Genomic DNA, 13,051 nt, shown 5'->3' on the forward strand with positions numbered 1-13,051 from the left:
ACAATGCATATAACTAACAAAGGATTAGAAACAAGAATATATAAAGAACTACAAATTGTAAGAATAAGCAGAGTGGGTGTAGCTCAGTAGTTGAGAGCCTGCCTCGCCTGTACAAGTCGTGGTTTCAATCCCCAGTATCTCCCTCCCCCACACACGGAAAAGAATAAAGCAAACCACTCTGGGGGAAAACGGTCAATTCGAAGAAGATGAACTCTAAATGGCCAATAAATATATGAAAAAAATGTGTACTTCCACCTATAATATATAATTAGTTTAATATAAACTAAAACAAGATGTTCTTTAGTGTGGGGAGCCCTGCAAAGCAGGCCCCAGGGTTCACAGTGAGAATGTAGACAAAGTGCACCTGGAGAGTCTGGAGATAAACTAGGAGGTGCCCACTGGGCAAGGTCATGTGCTGAGCTGAATATGCTGGGTGTGGATGAGAAAGAAACTGTGTTATCTGTAGCCTTATGAATAGAAGAGTAACTTTTGTGTTTCTAGTAACCTAGAAACACAAACCCCCCAAATGTGCTGTTTCCTCTTATGGTATAAAATAAAGTGCGTGATTAAGCCAAGTGCCTGAGGTAGTTGCGAGCTCCTCACAGTCCACCTGACCCCTGCTAGGTGTCTTTCATTTCTCAGCCTCACACTCTTCCCACCTCAGGAACCTGTTCAGCTGTGTGGGTCGCAGCACTTTAGGTCCATCATTTTAGCATACATGCAAGTTGGCTCACCTTAATTCATTCCTTCAGTTTATTCTAGGCACTAGTCATATAGCAGGGAACAAAACAGACAGAAATCCCTGCCTTTGGGGGTTTATTGTTTACTGAGCTTCACAATAAATAAAGAAAATAAACAAAGTATATAGTTTTTAGTGACAGGCTAAGGTGAAAAGTTAGAGCAGAGAAGGACATGAAATGTAGGAAGTGGGAGTGATTCATGTAGATATCTATAGGAAGAAGCATTTAAAGCAACGTGATCAAGTTCAAAGGCCCTGAGGCAGGAGCCTGCCTAGTATGTTCAAAGAACAGCAAAGAGACTAGTGTGGTTGGAGCGGAGTGAACAGGAAGGGCCTAGTAGAGATGACATCAGAGAGACAATGAGGAGGGGCAGATCATGCTGGGGTTTTTTGTTTTTTTTTAAAGATTTATTTATGTATTTATTTCTCTCCCCCTCACCCCCACCCCGGTTGTTTGTTCTCTGTGTCTATTTGCTGTGTCTTCTTTGTCCGCTTCTGTTGTTGTCAGCAGCACAGGAATCTGTGTTTCTTTTTGTTGCGTCATCTTGTTGTGTCAGCTCTCTGTGTGTGTGGCACCATTCCTGGGCAGGCTGCACTTTCTTTCGCGCTGGGCGGCTCTCCTTACGGGGTGCACTCTTGCGTGTGCGGGGGACACCCCCGCATGGCACAGCACTCCTTGCGCGCATCAGCACTGTGCATGGGCCAGCTCCACACGGGTCAAGGAGGCCCGGGGTTTGAACCGCGGACCTCCCATGTGGTAGACGGACGCCCTAACCACTGGGCCAAGTCCGCCACCGTGCTGGGGTTTTGAAGATCACAGTGAACCTTGGTTTTTACTTGAATGAGAAGCCATCAGAGGGTTTTGAGCAGAGGAATAACTTACTCTAAGTCAGATTTTCGTAAGCATTGATACCAAGTGTTGTCCAAGATGTAGAGCAGTGGAACTTTTGTATCCTTTGGGCATGTAACTGGTATGCAAATTGGAACAATTTGAAGATGCTCATACCCTACAACTCAGCAGTTTCACTCCTAGATATATATTCCTAGAGAAACTCACATGTGTACAAGAAGATATATACAAGAATATTATTCACTGAAGCATGGCTTGTAATAGCAAATATTTGGAAACAGCCAAAATATCCATCAGCAGGAGAATGGATGAATAAATTGTGGTATATTCATACATGGAACTCTATACAGATTTTTAAAATGAATGAGATCTGTAAGTACCAACATGCATAAATCTCAGAACAATGTAAAATAAAAAAGAGCAAGTTATAGAAGGGTACAAATAGTAGGACACCATTAAAAGGTTTGAAAATGTGGAATGATGGGTGTATCCAGTGTTTATTTTATCATTCTTTGTGCTCTTCTATATGTTAGAAATGTTGTGTAATAAAAATGCATAATATGAAATTTTAGTTATAAATACAATCTAAATTAAGGCTCCCTCTCAACCCCACCCCAAATTAAGAGTAGGAATTTGACAGGAAAGAGAAAGTGAAGGCATAAGAGGCAGCATGGCAGGCCCTGGGACGAGTGCTGGTTGTGTCCTGTCTGGAGCCCAAGCTTCCTCTGAGGCCAGCTGGAGAAGTTACAGAGCCTAGATAGTGGTGGACCTTTTATATCAGCTTGAGGAACTTAGAGTTTGTCCTTAAACAGTAGGTATTCATCGCAGGCTTACAAACAGGGGAAAGAGCTAATAGCAAGAGGGAATAGGAATGCTATGGGGTAAGAAAGTTTTCTTGCTAGGATTGTTGGGTAACTTAGGGGATGGGGGAGCCAGAGAATGCTGGACAGGTCTTTAATTCAGTATTAATATCTCCCCTTACAAGGCTTCCTATTGCCCTCAAGATAAATTCCAGACACACTAACAGGTCTTCTAAATCCTTTCATGATCTGGCCCTGGCCATCTTACCAATCTCTGGCTACTCTTGACCCCACGCTTCCTTAACCTCAAAATATTCTCTCTTGTTTTTGGGTCTCTGCTTATGTGCGGCGGCTTGCTCAGTTGGTAGAGGTGGGGTCTGGCTGCGGACGAGGGGTCGGTCCAGCTTAGGACGAGGGGTCGGTCCCGCTTGGGACGAGGGATCGGTCCGGCAGCAGACGAGGGGTCGGTCTCACAGGGGTTGTGCGGTTCGGCTGACGGGGTCGCCCGGCGAAGCCGGCGACGAAGGGGTCGCCTGGAGAAGCAGGCGACGAACTGGGGACAAGGGAGGCCAGGCCCTTGTCGGGGGCTCTCAGGACTGGAGGGCGCACGGCAGAAGAACCACCACGGAGACAAGGTAAACACGCAAGTCCGCTTTATTGAGGGAGAGGCAACAGTTTTATAGGGGCTGGGGAAGGCTGATTGGTCGAAGCCATGCCCTGTTCTGATTGGTTGTCGGCGAAAGGTCAGTGGGCGGTACTGGACGGGGGAGGGGTGGTGGTTAGGGATTGGCTGTCGCTGTTGCTGGGGGAAGTGGCAGGGCTTAGTGATTGGTGGCTGCTGTTGCTGGGGTAGAGGGCAGACTTGAGTTTTCCGCCCACGCCTGGCTGTTGCTGCTGTCGGGGGAGGGGAAAAGGGCAGACTGGAATTTTCCGCCCTGGGCCTGCGCAGGGAGAAAGAAGAAGAAGGGTGCCGCCCCACAGGCATCGTGTGGCGCCATCCGGGAGGAGGGGCGGCCGCGGAAGCATGGCTGCCGAGAAGGGGAGACCCGAGGGCACTCTGCGCCCATGCCGAGCTCCCTTCAGGGGTGACGGTGAGTCCGACCAGCCACCCTATTATGGGGGCAGCGGCTTGGCCTGCCGCGGCTGCTCCCCCGCCAGGCCAGCAAACCACACTTCAGCCCGAGGGGTGACCGCACTTATGCATTCCCTCTTTTGGGACCACTCCTTTATTCTTTCTTCACTTGGCATACTCTTCCTCTTCTTTAGACCCCCCGTCTGAACTACCATGTGCTCTAGGCTTGGTGCCCTCCCTTGGTGCTCCCATAGGTACCCTGGACTTCCATCTGTCAAAACACCTGAGATGAAATGTTTTATTGTCTCTCTCTCCAGTGTGTCTAAACACGCTGAAGGCAGTGGCTACATCTCTGTCATGTGTTGTTGTGTCCCCAGTTTCTAGTCCAGGACCTACGTAAGCAGTAGTAGGTGCTTAGTAAGTAATGGGTGATAGAAGGATATTCTTTGCTTTCTGGTTATATGGATACTATAAATTAATCATTTGACCCCTTGTGGTCACCTGTTTGAGAGGTCTCAGCCCATCTACAACATAGTTTTGTTCATTTAGTCAACAAAGTTTTTGTTTTTGTTTCTGGTTTTTACTTTATCTCTAGTTTAGTGAGTAAACAGGTGGTTTGTGGAAAGATGATATGAGTGGTTCTTTGGAACATGCCAGTTGATTGCTTGTGTTCATTATCCCACCTTCAGGAGCCAGTGCTTGGCTTTGAAAAGCACTCATCTGTTTATGCCAGTCATTTCCTCAGTACAATAATTTCTTAACTTTGTGATATGTCAAGGTGCCTGCAATTATCCCAAAGAGTATTGCAAAATATTCATGAAATTGAAGGTTGAAATGCATAAAATTTATAAAATGTCTCGATTTAAAAATTGTATTTGGTTAACATAGTATTTTTTCTAGATGGTATTCATGAGATCAAGGAAATGATGAAAGAGGGTTGCAGAGCACGGAGTACTCATCTACTCAGTTGAATATTTTATAAATACTAATAAAAGATTAAACTTTACAAATAGTTATGGATATATTAAGGTGAAACTACAAAAATGCAGAACAAGATATGTATGTATTATTATTTGCATAAAACACATGCCCATATGCATTTGCTTACAGGTATATAGAATGTCTGTGGCAGACTTCACCAGAAACTGGCTATTGTAGTAAGCTCTAGGGAGGGGAAATGGATAGCTATATAGGAGAGAGAGGGAAGCTTACTTTTCTCTCTATCCCTTTTCTACCTTTGGAATATTAAACTATGTGCATGTATTACTTTGTCATTAAAGACAGAAGAGCCTAAAACACAATACACACACATACACACATACACAGCCATGGTGAACTGGTAAATTAATTCTGCCCTAAAGAGTTCTCCTTGCCCTACTCTTCACTGCATAAGGCCCTATCTGATTAAAGATATTTTTCTCTGGCATTAATATGTAGCACTTAGGTAAAGGAATTAATCTTTGCTTCCTATAGCCTGATACTGAAGGTTGAACAAAGTGACCATGGATTTTTTTTTAATAATCCCTTAATAAAAGAAACTATAAACAAATCAGTGTCTTTATTCATCTAATTGTGGAAGGTGTTTTGGTCTTTGCATTCCAATCCCTCCAGTCTTTACAGCAGCTAATTACTGAGTTGTGTTTTGACCTTTTAAAAAAGAAAATTCCCATTAAATATTGATTGATCTAAAAATAATTTTCCCTTGCTTGCATGGATAGGGTGAGGAAGATAAGAAATTATTTTTAAGAGTATAAAGGCAAATGCTTCATTTTTTTGTCTCTGAATTTTCTGGTTTCTTTCTTTGCAGGCCCCTTTTGGATATGTGCCACACTGGTCTTTGCCATTGCAATTAGTGGGAATCTTTCCAACTTCTTAATCCATCTGGGAGAGAAGACTTACCATTATGTGCCTGAATTCCGAAAAGGTTAGTGAATAGCTTGGCTCATTTGGAATGCTGTCAGTTTGTACCATGAGTTCTTTTTACCCAGCGAGCTCTTGGGCCCCTGTCTCTAGGCACTGCAGCTCCTGCTTTCCATATTTAAGGATTCAAACATACCTATTATCACAGAGTTCACCACCCATCAGTTTAAACCCACATAATCTTTTGGAAAGCTGTAAGGCAAGGCTCAGTTGCAACTGGAATTTATCCTAAGAAAAATATACAAAATAAGTAAAAAGCACTGTGCATGAAATCTTCATTGTGGCATTGTTTGTATTATCTAAATGTTGGAAACAATAGGGGCATTATTACTTAAGTTGTAATGACTGAACTAGCAGGAGTAGCCACTAATTATAAAACACGTAGAGCAACATGGAAAACTGATAATTCAAAATTATTTCTATGCTATGTTAGTAACTTCGTTGAAGAGAACTCTACAAGTGGTCAAAGCCTGCAAGGGAAAATGCAGAGTAAATATGTTCTAGTGATGGGCCTGTAGATGTCATTCTATTCTTGTGTTGGTATTGGGTAGCTAAAAAATAGCTTTTAGGGACTTGTAGGGACAGACACCCAGAATGAAGAAGTTTGGCTTTGTATGAGATTGACCTTTGGTGCCACTTTCTCAATTCTGTCACTCCTACCTGCTTGCCTGCCTGCCTGCCTGCTCTCCTGTTGAGAGGCCATATAGCAGGCTAAATAAGAGAACGGGCTCTGGAACCAGACCACTGCCATCAAATTCCAGCTCCATCACTTGCTAATGTCTACCTTGGGCAAGTTATTTAATCTCTCTTGGCCTCAGATTCCTCTTCAATGAAATGGGAATAATAATACATATATTTCAAGGCTATTGTAAGAATAAAAAATTGATGAATGTGAAGAGATTAGAAGAATTTTATGAACATTAACTATTACTATTTATATATATACACACATATTCCTGTGTGGATATATATGTATTTACATGTGTGTGTGTGTAAATGCATACTTTCCCTTCTTCCCTTATTTCATTCTCCATCTTGGAGTCGGACCAGATTTTGGAGCCACACCTCAATTCAGCTCCAACTCACTTATCAAATGACCTTGAGCTTGAGTTTAGCTTAATAAATGCTATCCATATGATGTAGACCCTGCTTCAAGTAGTTCAATGGTTAAGTCAGGGAAGACAAGTAAATGAATATTGTTGAAAACAGTATGTGATTATCTCTGTTTGAGGTATGTATAGGTATACTGAAACAGAAGAAAGAGTGAGCCACCCTTCCTGGGGCTCTGAAAACTCAGGAGGATCTCTATCTGTTCTTATCCTCTGTAATTGGGCGTCCCGGGGTTAGGAAGGGATGGGAAATATGTACCAATTAGATAGTCATTGGCCTTATAGACAAGCCTTTTTCCATTTCATGTAAAGAGTATGAGTAAGGTCTGGGGTCAGATCCTACTTCTACCACTTATTAATTATGTGACCTTCACCAAACCACTTAACTTTGCTGATCCTGTTTCTTCATCTTTGAATTGGAGATACAGATTATATGAAATAATGTGTGCTCATATTAGTTAACAATATAAGAAGCTAATTATTAAAAAAAAAAAAAGACTAATTATTATTATTTTTTTGAGGTACTGGGGGCCAGGGATTGAAACCAGGACTTCAGATGTGGGAAACCAGCACTCAACCACTGAGCAACATCAGCTTCCCTGAATTGTTTTTTTTTTTTCATTTGTCTTGCTTGTTGTTTGTTTTTTCTTTTTTTAAGGCGGCACCAGGAACTGAATATGGGACCTCAACCGCTTGAGCCACATCTGCTTTCAAAAAGCTAATTCTTGATTGAGCATTTGTTACTTATTAATCACTGTGCTAAGTATGCCTGTTTTTACTCATTTAATTCTCATAATACTCTTACAAAATAGTATACTATTATTATTCCCATTTTACAGAGGCAGGAGATTAAGTAACACCACTCAGAGTTACATGGCTAGTAAGTGGCAGAGCTAGGATTAGAATCCATGATGTATTGGTATCGTGTGTGCCCTTGACTACTATGCTACATTGCCTCTCAAAACAGCACTCAATGTGATGATGCCTGGTGCCCTGCAGGTGATCAGTAAGTGGTAGCTATAGCCATAGTAGTAATTCTCTTCCCTCTGCCCATAGTTAGCCCCCCAAAAAAGGCAGTTTGTCAGCAAAATTACCTTTGGCCTAATGAGGGAGTTCTCATCTTGAAAAATCTGCTCTGGGAGCTAAAAATGTTTGGAACAGCCACATGTCTTTTTATTTTTAAATTTTATTCCAGTACCATATATACAACCTAAAATTTCCCCTTTTTAACCACATTCAAATATATAATTCAGGCCTGTTAGTTATATTCACATTGTTGTATTACCATCACCACCATCCTTTACCAAAACTTTTCCATCATCCCAGATAGAAACTCTGTACCTTGTAAGGTACAACTCCCCATTCCCTTCCCAAATACCCCCCAACCCCTCCCAGCCCCTGGGACCTTATAGTCTAGATTCTGCCTCTTTGAGTTTGGTTATTCTAATTATTTCAAATCAGTGAGATCATACAATATTTGTCCTTTGGCGTTTGGCTTATTTTACTCAACGTGATGTCTTCAAGGTTCATCCATATTGTCATGTGAATCAAAACGTCATTTGGGGGAAGCGGACTTGGCCCAGTGGTTAGGGCATCCGCCTACCACATGGGAGGTCTGCGGTTCAAACCCCGGGCCCTCTTGACCCATATGGAGCTGGTCCATGCGCAGTGCTGATGCGCGCAAGGAGTGCCCTGCCACTCAGGGGTGTCCCCCGCGTAGGGGAGCCTCATGCGCAAAGAGTGCACCCCATAAGGAGAGCCGCCCAGCGTGAAAGAACGTACAGCCTACCCAAGAATGGTGCCGCACACAGGGAGAGCTGACACAATAATGACGCAACAAAAAGAAACACAGATTCCCGGTGCCGCTGATAAGGATAGAAGCGGTTACAGAAAAACACACAGTGAATGGACACAGAGAGCAGACAACTGGCGGGGGTAGGGGAAGGGAAGAGATATAAAACAAAACAAAAAAAAAACGTCATTTGGGGAAGCAGATTTGGCTCAACTGATAGAGTGTCTGCCTACCATATGGGAGGTTCAGGGTTCAAACCCAGGGCCTCCTGACCCATGTGGTGAGCTGGCTCATGCGCTGTGCTGATGTGCACAAGGAGTGCCGTGCCATGCAGGGGTGTCCCCTGCGTAGGAGAGCTCCACATGCAAGGAGTGCACCCTGCATGGAGAGGCGCCCCACGTGAAAAAAGCACAGCCTGCCCAGGAGTGACGCCACACACAGAGAGCTGACTCAGCAAGATGACACAACAAAAAGAGACACAGATTCCCAGTGCCACTGGCAAGAATGCAAGTGGACACAGAATACACAGTGAATGGACACAGAGAACAGACAATGGGGGGGAGAGAAAAAAAATTTTAAAAAATCTTAAAAAAAAAAAGTCATTTTTTTTTACAGCCAAATAATATTCCATTGTATGTCTTGACTACATTTTGTTTATTCATCAGTTGTTGGGCACTTGGGTTGCTTCTTTTGGCAATTGTGAATAATGCCACCATAAACATCGGTGTGCAAATATCTGTCCTAGACCCTGCTTTCAGTTCTTTTGGGTACATACCAAGTAGTGGGATTGCTGGGTCATATGGTAGTTCTTTGCTTAACTTTCTGAGGAACTGTGGAACTATCTCCCACAGCAGCTGAACCATTTTACATTCCCACCAGCAATGAATGAGTGTTCCTAGTTCTCCACATCCTCTTTAATACTTGTAATATCCCATTTTGTAAATAGTAGCCATTCTAGTGAGTATAGAATGGTGTATCATTGTGGTTTTGATTTGCATTTCCCTAGTGGCTAATGATACCAGTCATCTTCTCATGTGCTTTTTGGCCATTTGCATATCTTCTTTGGAAAAGTTCTTTTCAAGGCTTTTGTCCATTTTTTAATTGGATGGTTTGTCTTTCTGTTGTTGAGTGGTAGGATATCCTTATATATTCTGGATACCAAACCCTTATTGGATATGCACTTTCCTCCCATTAAGTAAGTTATGATAAAGTTCTTTGAGGCACAGGCATTTTTAATTTTGATGAGGTCCCATTTATCTACTTTTTCTTTTGTTGCTTGTACTTTGAGTGTAAAATATAAGAAACCATTACCTAATACAAGGTACAGTTTCTTCTAGAAGTTTTATAGTTCTGGCTTGGATATTTAGGGCTTTGCTCCATTTTGAGTTGATTTTAGTATATGGTATGAGGTAAGGATCCTCCTTCACTTTTTTTTTTTTGCAAATCAAGATCCGGTTTTCCAGCATCATTTATTGAAGAGACTGTTCTTTCACAATTAGGTGGCCTTTGCCCCCTTGTCAAAATTCAGTAGGCTGTAAGTGTGAAGGTTGACTTCAGAGCTCTCAATTCGATTCCATTGCTCTATTTATCTGTCCTTGTGCCAGTACCATGCTGGGTTTTTTTTTGTTGTTGTTGTTTTTAAATAGAATTATATAACATGTTAAACAATATAATTATTTCATAGTAATAGAATCATACAGTATTTATCCTTTTGTGTCTGCCTTGCTTCACTCAACATAATGTCCTCCAGGTTCATCCATCTTGTCATATGCTTTATGATTTCATTTCTTCTTACAGCTGCATAATATTCCATCATGTGTAAACACCGCAGTTGGGTTTATCCATTCATTGGTTGATGGACACCTGGGTTGTCTCCGACCTTTGGCAATGATGAACAATGCCGCTATGAACATCTGTGTGCAGGTGTCTGTTTGTAAACTGCTTTCAGTTCTTCTGGGTATACACCCAGTAGTGGTATTGCAGGGTCATGTGGCAACTCTATATTCAAATTCTTTAGGAAACAGTTCTCCACCGTGGCTGCATTCCCACCAACAGTGAATGAGTATTCCTATCTCTCCACATCCTCTCCAACACTTGTTCTCTGTATTTTTAATAGTGGCCATTCTTATAGGTGTGAAATGATATCTCATTGTAATTCTGGTTTGGGCATCCTTTGTGTGTGATGGTTTCCTTCTTCCTTGCTGCTCTCAGAATTTTTTCTTTATCTTTGACATTTGACATTCTGAGCAGTATGTATCTTGGAGTAGGTCTATTCGGATTCATTCTGATTGGGGTACAGTGTGCTTCTTGGACATGTAAATTCATTTCTTTCATAAGAGTTGGGAAATTTTCAGCTATTTCCTCAAATGCTTCTTCAGCCCCTTTTCCCTTCTCTTCTTCTGGAACTCCCATGACATGTATGTTGTTGTGTTTCATGTTGTCATTCAACTCTCTGAGTCCCTGCATGATTTTTTTGCATTATTTTCTCCCTTCAACTTCAGCTGTTCTGTCTTCAGAAAACACTTATTCTTTCTTCTTTCTTTTCAAGTCTGCTGTTGTATGCCTCTAATGTGTTTTTTACCTTACCTATTGTGCCTTTCATTTTTATGAGCTCTGTTACTTTTCTATAAAGGATTTCAAATTCTTCTTTGTGCTCACTCAGTGTCTTATTATTATTATTTTTAAGATTTATGTTATTTACTTTATCCCCCACTGTTCCCCCAGATGGTTCACTCATCTGTCTGCTCACCTTCTCCAGGAGGCATCAGGAACCAAACCTGGGACCTCCCACATGGGAGCCAAGTGCCCAGTGGCCTGAGCCACAGCCACTCCCGCAATGTTTTCTTTTTTTTTTCCCTTCACCTTTCTTTTTAATTAATTAATTAATTTAAATTATGGTCTTTTTTAAAAAAGATAAATAGATCACACAAAATGTTACATTAGAAAACATAAGAGGTTCCCATATACTCCCCACCCCACCCTGCTCCTCCCACATCAACATCCCCTTTTATCAGTAAGGCATATTCATTGTATTTGATGACTCAGTATCTTCTTGGTGTCATTTATTTCTTTAGCCATATTGTCTTTCAACCTATTAATTTGATTTTGGAAATTTGTGTGCATTTCCTTAATTAGTTGTCTCAAATCAACCATCTCTTCTGGGGCTTTGACATATTCCTTTTCTTGGGCCATATCTTCCATTTTCTTAGTATGGCTTGTAATTTTTTGCTGATATCTAGGCATCTGATTAGGATGGTAGATTACTCAGGTGCTCACTTTCTTTCTCTTTCATAGGGAGCTAGTGGTGGAAGACTGTGTGTTACTGCTGTTCTTTGATTCTTTGTTCAACCCGGGTCTTAAGGATTTTCCCTGTTAGTTGCTCAAAACTGGGCCCTGGACCCAGTAATGGGTTGCAGACCTGCTTCCTAGAACTTTGGGAGGGAGGCTATAAAACCTTGCAAAAGCCTCTCTTTCTAACTTTTAATTTTCTCACGTGTACGTTCCTTGGTCTGCTAGCAGATGGTGCTCTTTGCCCGGTGGGAGTGTGTTTGCTGCAACACTGACTGGATCAGTGTGATAGAGGTTCCTGCATAGAGGCTAGGAGCCTTGTAATTTAAACTCTCAGAGGCAGTTCTCCAGCCTTTGCTGTAGCCTCTTCCCTTTTCCTGGGTGGGAAATAATTCTTCACTCTGTGTCCTCAACAATCAGTCCTGGTTAGTAGAGAGGGAGGTGGAAGGGCTGGATCTCTTTAGTCCCAAACTGGCTCAAGGCAAACAATGATGTGGCCTCATCTGGCCTGGAAGGGCTGGTGGGACACAGCAGACCACATCTGTGGGCCAAAAGCGGAGCCAGCCTTAGGCTGTGTCCCTCTCTCCTTTCCTGGGGTGGTAGGTCCCTCAAGCTCCCTTTGTCCATAGCCAGCCCAGAGACCTGAGAATCCGGAAGTGTCTTTCGTGTGAGGGAGGGTGCCAGCAGTAGCAGCTGCTGGTTTTAACTCACAGTTTTTCCGTTGCAGCTCTTCTTCTCTGTCCCTCTCTCTTCTGGGTGGTGTCCAGCCTTTGCCTCGTGTCCTAAAAGCTAGAAGATTTTTTTCCAGGCTGTTTCAGTCTCCTCTCTAGCTATTTTTCTGGAAGAAAAGAGAGTCCTACGTCTTTCTGGTCAGCTATCTTCCTGGAAGTCCACCATGCTGTGTTTTTTTAAAAGATTTCTTTATTTATTTATTTCCCCTCCCCCCCCCCCCCACCCTGGTTGACTGTTCTCTATTTGCTGTGTCTTCTTCTTTGTCCGCTTCTGTTGTTGTCAGCGGCACGGGAATCTGTGTTTCTCTTTGTTGCGTCATCTTGTTGTGTCAGCTCTCCGTGTGGGCGGTGCCATTCTTAGGCAGGCCACACTTTCTTTTGCACTGGGCAGCTCCCTGTGCGCGTGGGGCTCCCCTGTGTGGGGCACCCCCGCGTGGCACGGCACTCCTTGCGGCATCAGCACTGCGCGTGAGCCAACTCCACACGGGTCAAGGAGGCCTGGGGTTTGAACCGCGGACCTCCCATGTAGTAGACGGATGCCCTAACCACTGGGCCAAGTCCGTCTCCCCATGCTATTTTGATTACTGGGCTTTGTACTAAGTTTTATGATCAGGAAGTGTCAGTCCTCCAATTTCATTCTTCATTTTAAAGATGGCTTGACTATGCAGGGCCCCTTACCCTTCCAAAAAATGTGCTGACTGACTTTTCCATTTCTGCAAAGAAGGCTATTGGAATTTTGTTTGGTATTAT

General features: G+C 42.8%; 1 protein-coding gene across 9 annotated transcripts in view; it reads left to right on the forward strand.

Annotated features, from left to right (window-relative positions):
- The window catches only part of YIPF1 (Yip1 domain family member 1), a 63,646-nt gene that overhangs the window by 16,728 nt on the left and 33,867 nt on the right, over positions 1–13,051 (forward strand). For all 9 annotated transcript variants that reach the window (XM_004448308.4, XM_058303542.2, XM_058303543.2 and 6 more), the window contains one exon: positions 5,269–5,385. In XM_004448308.4, coding sequence (XP_004448365.1) covers positions 5,269–5,385 — 117 coding nt within the window. The remainder of the gene's footprint in view (positions 1–5,268; positions 5,386–13,051) is intronic.

This window comes from Dasypus novemcinctus, chromosome 9 (assembly GCF_030445035.2).
Source record: "Dasypus novemcinctus isolate mDasNov1 chromosome 9, mDasNov1.1.hap2, whole genome shotgun sequence".
Classification (NCBI taxonomy): Eukaryota; Metazoa; Chordata; class Mammalia; order Cingulata; family Dasypodidae; genus Dasypus; species Dasypus novemcinctus.